This window comes from Pelobates fuscus, chromosome 1 (assembly GCF_036172605.1).
Source record: "Pelobates fuscus isolate aPelFus1 chromosome 1, aPelFus1.pri, whole genome shotgun sequence".
In the NCBI taxonomy this organism is placed as follows: domain Eukaryota; kingdom Metazoa; phylum Chordata; class Amphibia; order Anura; family Pelobatidae; genus Pelobates; species Pelobates fuscus.
Genome location: NC_086317.1, coordinates 375,297,484 through 375,311,862, shown reverse-complemented (window position 1 = coordinate 375,311,862; position 14,379 = coordinate 375,297,484). Strand labels below are relative to the sequence as shown.

Sequence of the window (14,379 nt, the reverse complement as noted above, 5' to 3'; positions counted from 1 at the left end):
TGCCCCCATCCCTCACTTACCTGATCTGTATGCTGCCCCCATCCCTCACTTACCTGATCTGTATGCTGCCCCCATTCCTCACTTACCTGATCTGTAGACTGCACCCCTATACCTCCCTTACCTGATATGTAGGCTACACCTCCCATGCCTCCCTAACCTGATCTGTAGGCTGACCCCCCATGCCTCACTTACCTGATCTGTATGCTGCCCCCCATTGCTCACTTACCTGATCTGTAGGCTGCCCCCAATCCCTCACTTACCGGATCTGTATGCTGCCACCCCATGCCTCTGTTGCCTGATCTGTAGGCTGCCCCACCATCCCTCACTTACATGACCTGTAAGCTGCCCCCATGCCTCACTTACCTTATCTGTAGGCTGCTCCCCCATGCCTCACTTACCTAATCTGTAGGCTGCCCCACATGCCTCACTTACCTGATCTGTAGGCTGTCTCTGCAGGCTGGGAGTTGCTGGATGCACTCTGTGCTGCTCCCCCGCAGATTCAGCCAGCAGAGAGAAGCAGGGATAAGATGTAGCTTCCTATCCATGCCTCTCTCCACTCACACATCGCCACCTGCTGTCCGGCGCCGGTATTGCAGTGTATGCTCAATCTCAATAGAAAAATACCAGCACAAGCCGAAAAATCCAGGGAGGGGCAAGTGTCCCCCTCCCATTCCCCCCTGTGGACACCCATGTGCCCTGGTCACACCTCCCAGCAATCACACAGAGCCCGTGCGGGAGGAAGCAGAGGAGGGAGTCAGAGTGGGAACTCTGACTCCCATCAACCTGAGCCACCACTGGACCTCAGGGAAAGTCACCCTCCTGCACCTAAAAGGTAGGAAACAGGAGGGTGACTTAAACATTTTGTATATGTGTCTGTCTGTCTGTCTGTATGTATGTATGTATGTGTCTGTGTCTGTATGTGTGCCTGTCTGTTTGGATGTATGTGTCGTGTGTGTGTGTGCGCACCTGTCTGTATGTATGTGTGTCTGACGGGGGAAATGGGAAAGGGGGCCCCATGGATCAGTTTCGCACTGGGGCCCCATGGATTGTGTGTACGCCACTGGTGATACCAAAATTAAATTGATGCAAGCCTACTTCGTATTAAGGCAACAATGAATAAGTGAGTAATTATGGGTGACCTCACATGAAAAACAGATAATATGAATCTGTAGAAGTGCTGTGTTGGTATGTATCTGACAGCAGGGAATTATCACGGATTTAAACACTCAGCACAGCACATCCTTTAAATCAGGGAAAATTGGATTTAAATTACCGTTGTGCTGCCTGCTCTGGAATGGCTTTTTTGACATTGTACATGCTTGTGCCATGGTATCAATGACTTGTGTTAAAACATGACTGGCTGGTTGCAGTGTTAATGAGCTATGCAAATCACCAGCGGAATAGCTTGGGGTTAATCATATCCTTTCTTAAGCTTATGAATGCTAGCTACGTACTGACACGGACCATTGTTCCTAAGCCATCATACATTGTGTGGGATTTGAACTAAATAAAATAAAAATAAAATAGTCCTCTATGTTCTAATATGTTCCTAAAATATTTAGCAATGTTATAATCCTTAAAATTGATGCAACTACGAATAATAATGTAATTCATTACATCTGTGACTTTTAATTGAATTTGATGGATTAAAAAAAACACCATATTCCATTTATAGCTAAATTATTCAAGACACCTAAATGTGTATTGCAAGAATAATCTTGTACTGTATTTTCCATTGTATCATTAATACAAATACGACAAATGAAAACATGTTGTGGAGCTATGACAAAAAAAAGGTTTATAATGTTTACATTGTTAGTATAGTATTTGCCCATTAGGGGACTCGCCCTCCATGAACACTTGAAGGTTGAGCTATGTCAGCTGTGTTCTATTTTGATAACATAACCTCAAGGTGCGTAATACACCAGGCACTGGCTTAAAGGGTCAATAAGATATTCTCCGTTTGGTAGGATTTCTAAGGTTTATGCAGTGTTTTTGTAGAGCAACAACAAGATAATAAACTTCTGCACCTGCGATCTTGGCATAACAGCTTCAATGAATATACCAGGATAAAATGCAATGTGGGAATGTATGTATTCTCAGACTATGTCCAGAATTGGACTGAAACAACTGATATTTATATATGATCTTTTAAATAACAAACTACTATATTCATAACCATGTGTCACAGTGTACCGTTGGTGTACATGGTTCTTCAGTTCCTTGCATTGTTAGTGGACACATGGGCTCTGTTTCTTTTCATGTTCACACACAACTGTGATTGCAAAATACAAAATAATTCACATCAAGCATTGCATTTTATTGTTTAATATTTTAGCCTTCTGCCGAGACTCCACAATATTCAAATGACATGTCTAAGCTGCAAATCCCAGTGCCCTGTGACCTCGTTTCATCATTCTCTTCTGCTTGTTCAATTTCTGCCAAGAAACAGATTAAGAATGCAATGGGGAGGGAATAAAAGGCATATATTCTCACGTCCAGTCCCCTGCTGCATCATGTTGAGTATTCGTAACATTATATGGGAAAAAATAAACAATATCCCACTGTAATGTATTTCTTTGTTAAATATGTAGTATGCGACGTGTGAAATCGGGCTTCCTATGAAATGTTAGTTTGTCCTCCAAACCTGCCATTTTCTTATTAGCATATTTTATTTTATTTTTTTAGAACCAACTTTTTGTGCTGTCTGTTTCCTTTGTATCACTTTTGGTGGTAGAAATACACAGATGGGAGAGAAGCAAAGATGCAATGTCATGGAAACAGAGAGAGACTGAAAGGGGATCAAAGATAGACATGTGCAGATTGTTGCTTCAGAATTCCAGTGGTTTCAGGGCACTTTTTATATTGAAATAACACCATGTGTCAGTCTTAAGCGCATGCCTGCATATACTATACTGGGTGAGGCATCTAATCTTCTTAAGAAAAGTCCAAATGCTGCTGACATGTTTTTGATGTGAAGAAGTCCTCAGAGGTTCTAATTCATTGAATTTCCGAGTTCTGCTTTGATTACAAGATCTATACTGCATATGGGCTGACTCATTTTGAAAATTCAAAAACATTTATTAAAAATATCATACCACCAATGCAATATATATATATATATATATATATATATATATATATATATATATATATATATATATATCCTACCACCACAGATGAGTCCCAGGTGTCGGGTGGTCACAAAAACAGCAAGTACGGCAGCAAGTTAAACACACTTATAGCCAAATGTACACATGTATAAATTATAAAACAAAAGCAAATGCCTACACTCCTGTGGAATGTCACATGCTTTCAAAATGGCTCTAATATACACAAAAATGATACAGGTGTAGGAGCTCTCATGGGTTTTGCAGATAGTATAGCAAATAGTCTCTGCAGCACGCTAGTCCTGCATATGGTCCTTTATTAAGCTTTCTAATTTCTGTTTTTGTGTACATGTATAATTTTACAAATGTTTTATGTTTTTGTTATTTCCACTATTTACATTTTTGTGCGTTAGTTTCCTACAGCGTGTTACATCCTATTAATAATTGATTGTGCTTGGCCAATTACAATGCAGAAAGCTTTTTTTATGTTTACGATATAATTTCTGTGCACGTAAATCTGCCTTCTGCTCGCAGGGCTACAAGTCCTGTTTAATTAAATAAGCAAAGCATTCAGTGCCAATTCCCAGCACCATAAAAGGTTACAGTAAGCACTAGGATTAATTTGAATCTTTTCAGTATGATTTAGCACATTTATAATAGGCATGTTTAAAAAATAAATAAATATATATATATATATATATATATATATATATATATATATATATATATATAAAGCCAAAAGCTTTTGTTATAGGTTTAAAACAATAATCAAACCAGCCGTTGTAGCAGAATAGTTATATTTTTTATTAGAATGCGCGTTACTTTGTTTTTTAATTAAACTGTTCATTCTTCTTTTCATTTTGTTGTTGTTACTACAATACACAGACAAGGGCCTTGATGTTCCTTGGTAAAAGATGTCAAAGCAATGATAATGAAAAACAATGACTAATATAAATAATGTCTTCTTTTAATGTTTGTAGGACTCAAATGGTACAGCTAATGTTGCAGTGTTCAACCACGATAAAGAAAAGGATGCTGAGAAACAAAGGCAGTCATTTAAATCAGAGAAAGAAGCATTGCTTATAGGTACGATGGGCAATTCATACACAATCTGCTGGCAGAGACAACGCCATCGAACGCAGTTTCGGAAATATAAAAGTGATATCCTGTCATATTGGTGGGAAAAGACAATAGTGAATTGCAACAAACTGTGCATTGTTAATTTGAGTTCCTTATATTGTTTGGTCTAGTACTGAATAACTGTTTGTTGAAACAATTTAAAGGGACTCTATATACACTATAACCATTTCATCTCAATACATTGGTTACAATGCCTTTAGATCCCTGGCACTATCTCTCTGTTTGTTAAACCATTTTTGAGCAGTTGAATTCTAAATAAGGCTCCTGGACAGCCACAGCCTGACCCCTACTGGAGGTGGTAGTAATTACACATTTCCTTCTAACCATACCAATTCATACCATCAGTAGGGGCTGTGGATAGGCTGAACGCAGTCAGCTGACTGTCTCAGCCAATAACAGCCATCCATTGACGCATTGTTAACCCAACAAGATCTTACTCAAAGAGCGTCAAGTGGACTAAAATGATTCATATAATATATGTTAGGTTTTTAACCACCTACAGCAAAGAGGAAAGCACGTATATCATTAAAAATGTATGTGCTGCGAAACCTGGCATTTCTGTAGTATTATGAATTAAAATGCAGAACAGGTAGAAGGTTAATGGACCATTAACCATATTAGTTTTATTTCTAAAACACAGTGTATCATAAAAATATAGGACATGCACTGATGTCAGAGGCCCTTTGAATACATAATCAAATAAAGTTTTTTTTTTAAATATTTTTTTATTGAGAAAATAGAACATTTATTCGATCCTATAACCCTTGCTGGTTGCAAGTTATGACCTTGAGTTAGCTACATTTGTTCCTACTATTCCTTCACACAAAGTGATCTAAGATTCCTTTATGGCAAATGTTCATTGTGTTAGTACAATGTTTATTCACACCACTAGGTATGTCTCGACTGTATCAAAACAATGTTACCATTTTGAGTTTGGATAATGAGAAACGTTATCATGTTTAGTCTTGTTGCCTTTTACGTTTATTTGTAATATTCTGGCTGGTTTGTTTCAGTAAATAAAGTCAGCAGCTACAGCAGGGGGATTACACTTTATAAAGCATCATTTAGCAATAATGGGAATTAAACAGTTTTTATGGCTACGAACAATGTAATTATTGGAAACTTCAAGCCAATGTGTTTCGTGACACATCTATATAAAATATTTTCTCTAGGGAATATCCACTCTAAGGAAAAAATGATAATTGCTTTATTCCAGAAGCTGCAATTTTGTATTGGCAAATCAAGCATAAAATTGATGGTTAATAAGCTTCTAGCAGACGAAAATGAAAAAACACAATTTTACATTGTTCTATCTCACTTACCTGGTTGAAAAGTGTTACAGTTCTGTGAGTTATGCGAATTTGTATAAACTAGTTTGACTTATTGCAGTAAAATAGACAACTTTTTTTGTAATCATTAAACTGTGAACAAAATGTTAGCTCACAGCTGGAATAAATAATGGTTACAGTGAACTAAGCATTATTGGATATCTCGTCTAAAAAAATGCAGCTACACTTAACATCTCATGTGTTCTTCTGCCATACAGGTATTATATCAACATTTCTAAATGTTCATCCGTTTGGAGCCAATATAGAATATTTATGGTCCTATCTTCAACAACTGGATTCACGGGTAAAGCGTTTTTTCTATTGAAATTGCATAACGACTTATTACTGATATGTTATATTTCACTTCCACTATCAGTTTTATGGAGAGTAATAAGCAGAAATTAACATACAAGGGAGGGTGTAGGGAAAATTGGGGAGCAGAGAAAGTGTAAAGGGTAGAAGAGACCAATACTGGCTAGCATTCAGGTGGACATAAGTTTAATTTAGTTAAAGAACGAGGCCAGGTAAGTAGGTGGTAGTTCGAGGTGTAACATTGAGAACAGTACGTAGCATCAAAATATCATAGGCAACTGAGTGAAAGAAACCATATACACACAGCATACTAGACAAGGAGGAAGTGAAACTTGAGGTTCAGGAAGGAGGGAGGGTGACAATGTAGTCATTACGAGATCCTTTGCAGATCAATACTATTAATGATGACAGCACAGGAGATATGATGGGTTATCTTGTAATCTTTGCTCGCAATTCATTAATTCAAGATCACCTGTTATATAGATATTAATATTTAAGCAACTTGTGTAATTTTTTTTTTGAGGGGGGGGCTCAAGTTGCTAATCACATTAAATAGCATGTAACTATTCAACGGATTGAGTTGTGACACGATCATTTTATTGATGTAACTCATTAATTTTATTAGTGTTAGCATTCAGATCAGAAGAATATGTGAAGGTATAATGGGTAACTTGAGAATAAATGGCATCTAACAATTTAATTTATGTCTGGCAACATACTTAGGGTGTACCTCTGGAACTCTTGTGTGTCACTCCAATCACCCCCTCATATGTCTTCTTAACACCCCCCTCCTACTCCTTGTTTGTCTTTCCAACCTTAAATCCCTCCTTGGCCACACCACAGTGAGTAATATGGGGAGGTGATGCCGTGTCCTGGCTTTCTCCATCGTTATATAGCTGCTAGCCACCTCTGGCTGTCATGCAAGGTGACTAGACCCTGCCTTAGTTTGCCACTGTTTATGACAGATCGTCATCCTAAACTGCCATTTAATTGTGGTATTTCCTTCCTGCATTTAAAATTAAGCCTGGGTCAGAACATTTTGAAATAGTGCATACAGTGCAACATTTTGTGATTTTTAGGCTGTTTTGTGGAGTTGTCATAGTTATTTGGGAGGTATTTATATGCAATTGGCTTAGATTTATCTTGTGTTCTGTATTGAACATGCTGTTGGCATAGCAAATATTTGCATTCTAGCTTATAGTGAAATACATAAATGGCCCTGATATCAGAAAGGGAATATTTAGGGAAATTTGATTTGCAGATTTTTTTTCCTCCACCACTTACACAATTCAGATCAAAATCCATTAAATGTGTCTAGTGATAGATGCAGAGGGAAAACAATAAAACTACCATAGTGTCAATTTATACATGATGATGATACATACCAAGATAGAGAGCATGTGAGGGCCAATGTTTTTTAGATTAGAATATCTAAGATGAAGTAAAGAAAGAACACTTGTGTAATGGATAATGGAATACTGAGGCAATGTCAGAAACTGAAACAGTAATTTTAATATTATTAAAACTAGATATTGTGAGTAATATATTGCCACTGGCGCTTTTAAAATGAGTCATTTATATTTAAGGCTGACTGTATGAGCATTCCTATAATTCTAGCCTTCAACAGGTAGATGGCTTAAATGCAAGCTAGAATTGAAATAACATAGATGGTCATTTCTAAGGACTTAAATATAGATCAAAGACGGAGAAGAAATAGTGTTCAGCATTAGGCATTTAAGTGGACTTCAAAAGAAATAAACAGGACAGTGCACTGAAAGCACATAATAGCTAGAAACACAGACCATTTCAGCAGTAGAAAGACAGGCATCAGATTAGTTCACTTATCACTTGGACCCTTCCCCATTTAAATGATTTAGCTTTGATGTGCAGGAGCTTTAGATGTGCTGCCTGTTTTATATGGCATACTGGCTGGCAGTAACATCACGACCACAGCTCCAGGAAAGGGGGGCTGCCGCAGTGGTACTGTTAAGATATCAAATCCTTAAGGAAATTGATAGAAAATAAAATGCACTTGAAAAGTGTGACTTTGTGTATAAATATATATATCTATAAATGTCAAGGCTTCCTAAAGGTGATGAAAGTCACACTCCCATATAACATGTTTCGGAAAAATGTATTCTTTATTTAAAGGGACACTGTAGGATAATTTAAGTGGTCTGGGTGCTGTGTATCTTTTGCACTTTGTGCTGCAATGTAAAACATTGTAGCTTTAAGACAGCCACTAGAGGGACTTCGTGGTTTGAAACGGACCTTTGGTCCGTTACCAGACACTGGACGTCCTCACACTCACGCTCTCACGCATACTTTCCTAGTTAGGTCTGCATTAGGTCTCCCCCGCTGGCTGCTGGCGTGGGAGGAGCCTAACCCAGCGCCGAGGGACATCGGCGCTGGATTCAAGTAAGTGACTGAAGGGGTTTTAAGGTGGGGAATGAGAATGGGTGGCACTGTGGGGACCTATAGTGCCAGGAAAACTGCCTTGTTTTCCTGGCACTATAGAATCCCTTTAAGTGTGCATATTAAAATAAATTATAATTCCCATCTCAGCCAGGCAGCCATTATAGGTTATTGTCACTGCTGAAATTTAGACCTGCAATTCACAGGAACTTAATCAGAGAGGTGCTGGTAAGGGTAACAGGGGTTACCCCCAACATACACTAATATAGAGGATCGCAGCACACCTCTAAATATATTTTGTAACTGTGTTCTTTTATTATTGGATTTTAGTTCTTGATATATTAGTATAAAACATTTAATAGAAACATTGACTACTTTAGTCTGGTCCCCAGGCAATATAATATACCTGTTTGTCTGGTGTCACAGTGTGCAATAAAATATTTGAAAACATGATCTGTATAGATACTATACTATATATATAGATTTTTGTTTTTTGCTTTAAGCAGTACTTCAGGATCCACAAGTGTGATCCCCTGCTTTCACTTCAGGAATTTGCATATTGTTGCATTTATTCATAGTACTGCTTCAAAAACCTATACATACTAATTTTATTATTATTTTATTTTTAACTGAAAAGGCGGTCTTTCATACGCTTGCGGTAACTAACATTTAGTGATCGTTACGTGCAGGGGTATTTTTTATTAGTAATAAAGGGATAGATTTCAGACCTGCTTTTTTTAGTCCTGTATGCTTGGAAGACCGCATGTAAACCAAGTTGGTATTCTTCGTCCATACGTTGCTGCTGTAAATAGATTTTCGCTAGTCCCCACATGGTGAGTGCGACACTTTGACAGGTGTCAAATGATGAGATAGAAGGGAATAACAGGGAGCACATAAAATCAGTGTACTTCTGTGTACTGCATTGTCAAGTATCTTGTTACTAGCATATTATGTTATGCTTTTTATAACTTCATCAAACATGATGAATTAATTTACATTCATATTGATGTCACCTGTATTTTCATAGATGTTCTCCAGCTCAGCAGTTTAGCATTTGTTAATAGACATTCAGAATGAGGTGTTACTAATTTAACACTGTGGGAGGTTTTATAAAATGTAATTACAATGTGAAGAGTTCTCAAGTAACGGTGACTGTATGGTATGTTAGGTGACAAATAGAATGTATTATGTGTCTCGACTGATAGGCAAATTGTATCAGTAAAGATAAAGTAATTAATTTAGAATATTTTAAAAAATATCAGTAGAAGGAAGCCCTCAAAGATAGAAATAGTCCCCTGAACTAGTGTATCTCACCCCCCTCTATATGGTAAGAGAGGTTATATATATATATATATATATTGGTTATCTCACAAGTATACAGATGTATTACAAATCAAAGCCCCTGAGTCTGGGGGGCAAAGGGGGAAAATAGTAAGAAAATAGCTGAGGATAATACCTAATCTAAAGCACAGTTATATACGGAAGTAGATTCAGTGTTTATTGTCTCAGTGCCATGGAAACACTGCAATTAGAAAGCAACCGTGATTAGACAATATATGTACAGGGGGATCTTGAAAGAACAATGCTATAGAGCTGTGGTAACTCGAAAGTAGCATGGTATTATTATTATTATTATTATCAGCATTTATATAGCACCAACAAATTCCGTAGCGCTTTACAATATTATCTAATAACAGCAATTCTTGGATAGGAGAACAGAGTGTGTTGCACAAAGACACGCCATTTAATAGATAAACCACTTTGATTGGCAACTATTATATCACACTTCAGTGTCACCAGATAGGTTACTTGCTATACAGGGGTGTCTAGAGGTAAGATGCCCATGCTTCTTGCTCTGGCACAACTTCTCTATAATATAAAAAACCCACAAATGCTTAGTGGGGATCAATGAAAGCCCAATATATATGGAACTAGTTGTTATATTGTTGTTGTCATCCATAGCAATCTATGTCAATGTATGAGTTGTGATGCAAGGAGGTCAGCTGGAAAATCTCTTTTATGAAGACTAAGATTCAGTTTTATAATACAGTTCCTACCTAAAGGGGCACACAAGTTAAATCACACAAATTAGTTGCAATGATGTTGACTTAAAAGAACACTCCATGCCCCAATTGGAGCTGGAGAAGACAGATGTCCATTTGTTCACTACAGCTTCTCTCTAAACCCGTTCGTTTTCTGAAGGAGTTCAGTTGATGTTCTCAGTCAATGAATTAACGCCTACAACATTATGTGACTTCTCCAGCTCTAGAAGACTGGATGCAGCAAAATGTCAAACAGTAGTAAAACAGTTTGACAGATTATACTGGGACAGTGCCAGGGCACACCTGGTACTATACGCACTACAGCAGGCTGTAGTGCTTATGGTGCTCGAAGTATTCCTTGTGTTCCTAGTGGTTGTTGTAGTGCATAAACCTGCTCCTAGCACCCCCTTAGTACACATAAATTACTACATTTTGTTTCAGGTATTTTACCGGAGGATTGGAGGAAGGCAGATGTCGTTCCTATATTTAAAAAGGGTTCAAAATCCTGGAAATTATAGACCTGTGAGCTTAACTTCTGTGACTTGGAAAATATTTGAAGGGCTATTCATGGATAATATTCAGGAATTCACTGGGAAGAACTTTATTAGCAATAATCAGCATGGTTGGATGAAACATAGGTCATGTCAAACTAACCTAATTTCATTCTACTAAGAAGTAAGTAGAAGTATAGTCTGGGTGTTGCAGTGGATGTGATCTACTTTGATTTTGCCAAGGCATTTAATACGGTTCCTCACAATAGGTTAGTCTTCAAACTAAAAGAAATTGGTCTAGAAGAATATTCTTGTTCTTGGGGAGAACATTGGCTTAAGGATAGAGTACAACGAGTTGTCATTAATGGTAAACTTTCAAGCTGGACAAAAGTGGTAAGTGGTGTCCTTCAGGGTTCTGTTTTGGGACAGCTTCTATTTAACATATTTATATATGATCTTGAAATAGGCATTGAAAGTCATGTTTTAGTGTTTGCAGAGGACACAAAACTTTGTAAAGTAATAAAATGTGAGCAGGATATTGCTTTGCTGCAGAGGGATTTGGATAGATTGGGGAACTGGGCACGAAAAATGCAAAGTTATGCACTTCGGGGTCAAGAATGCACAAGCAACTTACACCCTAAATGGTAGTGAATTAAGGATAACCACACACGAGAAGGATTTGGGAATTGTTACAGACAACAAATTAGGCAGCAATATGCAATGTCAATCTGCAGTTGATAAGGTCAGTAAGGTTTTGTCATGTATAAATAGCGGCAATAAAACACTGGACCAAATTCCTCCGTATAGACCTGCCCCTCAAATCCCTTTTTTAGCTTCCATATAACAGAGGAGATGAATAGAGACAGATATAGATTTTAGATACCCATGGCCTGGGTACCCTGCTAATCATACCCTGTGCAGGCAATAGAAAGATGTTGGCTCTCTATTTTAGAAGCAATTTAATATGGATGCCATTCCATCATTCCCTTTCTATATGTCATTTCTCCTGGACACAAAGCAGGATTTTGCTAGCTGAATAATGTACTTTATTATTCTGTACATTTTCATTTATTACATTTTGCTCTGCTTTTTTCTCGTACAAAAACAAAGTTCTGAAAATATATTTGTCTGTTTTCTAAGTAGGTTTTTCACTCAATGTGGGGCTTTCAGATGTTGACTGAAATGAATTAGCAGAATAATGCATTATAATACGATCTCATTCATTTTATTTATTTTTTTGGAAAAACGTTCCATCTATTTATTTGTGCTTAACATCCAAGCACATAAAAGGTATTATGCATAGCTGCTGTCATTGTCTGCATAGTGTGTGCATTCTTCATGAAATATTTTTAATTAGTTCTTTCAGTAGTATTCTTCAGTAACCACATCATAAATCCAAATCAGTCTGCTCTCTTGTGCTGTAGACAAATTAAATGCCCTGTTTGTTTATGACAAAACTTTTATGGTTTGGGTAGGGGCTTTAAGAAGACTTTCTCATGCTGGGATCTATAATAAGAGATTTAAAAGGACCACTAAATTCGTCCAGGCTACTCCATCTCAATGAAGTGGTCTGGGTGCCGGGGGCCTTTAGTTTTTACCCTGCAGTGTAAAATAATGCAGCTTTTTAGAAACTGCAGGGTTTAGTGGCAGTCATACTGAAGTAAAACTTGGTCAGGTGACGTGAAAGCCCACATAGAAATGCATTGATGCAATGTTTTCCTGTGGAGAAGCGTGGATGCCAAAAAGGGAAGTCAATAATCTTTTTTTATGTAAAGATGGTTTTATAAATGTTGATTGCTAACAAGTCGGGCTGTATTTTACTAGGGACAGGGATACATTAGGAATTCAAGTTTGTATTCCTAACACTTTAGTGTTCCTTAAAGGTAATAATGCAGTTGTCTGTTTATTAAAATATGAATCTGCTTTATCCCATACAGATATCAGCAAATGAAATTGAAACATTGCTTGTGAAGTTGCCCCGCATGTTCAAGCAAGAATTCACTGGTGTGGGAGCAACACTGGAGAAGAGATGGAAGTTTTGTGCCTTTGAAGGAATTAAGACTACCTGATTGCAAATGATGGACAAAAGACTTTTAGCCAAAGTGCTGTAGCATGGCAGGATTATGAAGTATTACATAATGGACATTTTGCAATGCCGAAAAAATTCTAACTCTAGCTACATCCGTGACGTGCCCTTGTGCGTGATGATGTCATTGTGCGCCACATCTTAAATTTTTCCTCTTTTCTTCCAAAATTGTGATAAGACGCGCGCTAGTCTTTACTGTAAAGGTAAATTAAACAAACATTTTGTTTGAACTAGATAGCTTCTAAACTGTGTTATTATCCATTGACAAAACAAAAACAATCTTTATACAGGCAGGAGATGCTGAAGATTGACCAGTTACTAGTACTTCTTAGACATAGCCCAAAGATAGCATTGTGTCAAGTTTTTGAAAATATGACTAATTTTGAAATGGAACAGCAGTGATATGGGGGGGACGTAATATCACTGTGATGTCAGTAAGCAACGATTGGACTATATATATGTATTTATGAGTTAGTAAAGAAGAAAAAAGATACTTGAATAATAATATGAGATATATATTAATTCTTGTCATATTTCTTTGTGTCAGATTTTGTTTGTCCAAAGATCAGACTGCAGAGAGCCTGTCAAGTGGACATTTTTTTCGTAGTGTATAAGAAATTGAAATATTTAATATCTGACTTTGATGCTTAGAAGTCTAACAGATTTTATTCTAATAGTCACATGTTTCCCAGAATGTGGCTGTACTGTTACTGTTAGACATATAAATAAAAGAACACAACTTGAACATGCTTCGTACCAGTAAAGGTGTTTGTTTTTAAACTTGCGTAAAACAACAGATTTTTTTGTTGTCTTAGTTGGAGATATTAAGCAATGTGAATCTGCTCCTTAAAAGTCTAAACTATTATTTTTTTAAAGTATAAACCTCTATCCAGAGATCCAGAATATCTCCGTCAACCTGTAAATGTACTTTCCTGATGTAAATACTGAAGACATAATTGTTGTTTTACTGTATTGGTATGTAATATATACATCATAATAAATATTCTGCTGCATTAATAACACATTTTATAAAAAAGTTAAATTTTTCCAATAAATATGATTGTACAATATGTATTGTGTATATATTCCTTAATCACCTGTACTTTTTCTACATCATATATGAATATTACTGGTAACAGGCGTGGCACATATAAAGTATAATGTGCTTAGAATATCTAATTGTCATATATATGCATTGTAGGGTTCGTAAATGTCATGTTTCGAAGGAATCATAACTATTCCAGTAATTATCGATTATAATGATGACAAAATGTGTCAAGGGTTGATCATGGGTAGAGTGAGCGATACTTTTCAGAAAACTATTCTGAACTGACAATTTAGTTGGATCTGTAAAGATACAAAGTTGATTGGTGCCAAGATGGGTATTTACTAAACAAAATATTTTCATAAATTAAATCTGAATAGCAAAATTAGCTGATATGGAAAAATTCTCCA

At 36.8% G+C, this 14,379-nt stretch overlaps 1 protein-coding gene across 3 annotated transcripts in view; it reads left to right on the top strand.

The window, feature by feature from the left end:
• Window positions 1-13,931, top strand: part of ENOX1 (ecto-NOX disulfide-thiol exchanger 1) — a 597,059-nt gene extending 583,128 nt beyond the window's left edge. For all 3 annotated transcript variants that reach the window (XM_063425978.1, XM_063425979.1, XM_063425980.1), the window contains 3 exons: window positions 4,091-4,196; window positions 5,797-5,882; window positions 12,776-13,931. In XM_063425978.1, the coding sequence (XP_063282048.1) occupies window positions 4,091-4,196; window positions 5,797-5,882; window positions 12,776-12,907 (324 nt within the window). In that variant the 3' untranslated portion in view covers window positions 12,908-13,931. The remainder of the gene's footprint in view (window positions 1-4,090; window positions 4,197-5,796; window positions 5,883-12,775) is intronic.
• Window positions 13,932-14,379: the final 448 nt, after the last annotated feature.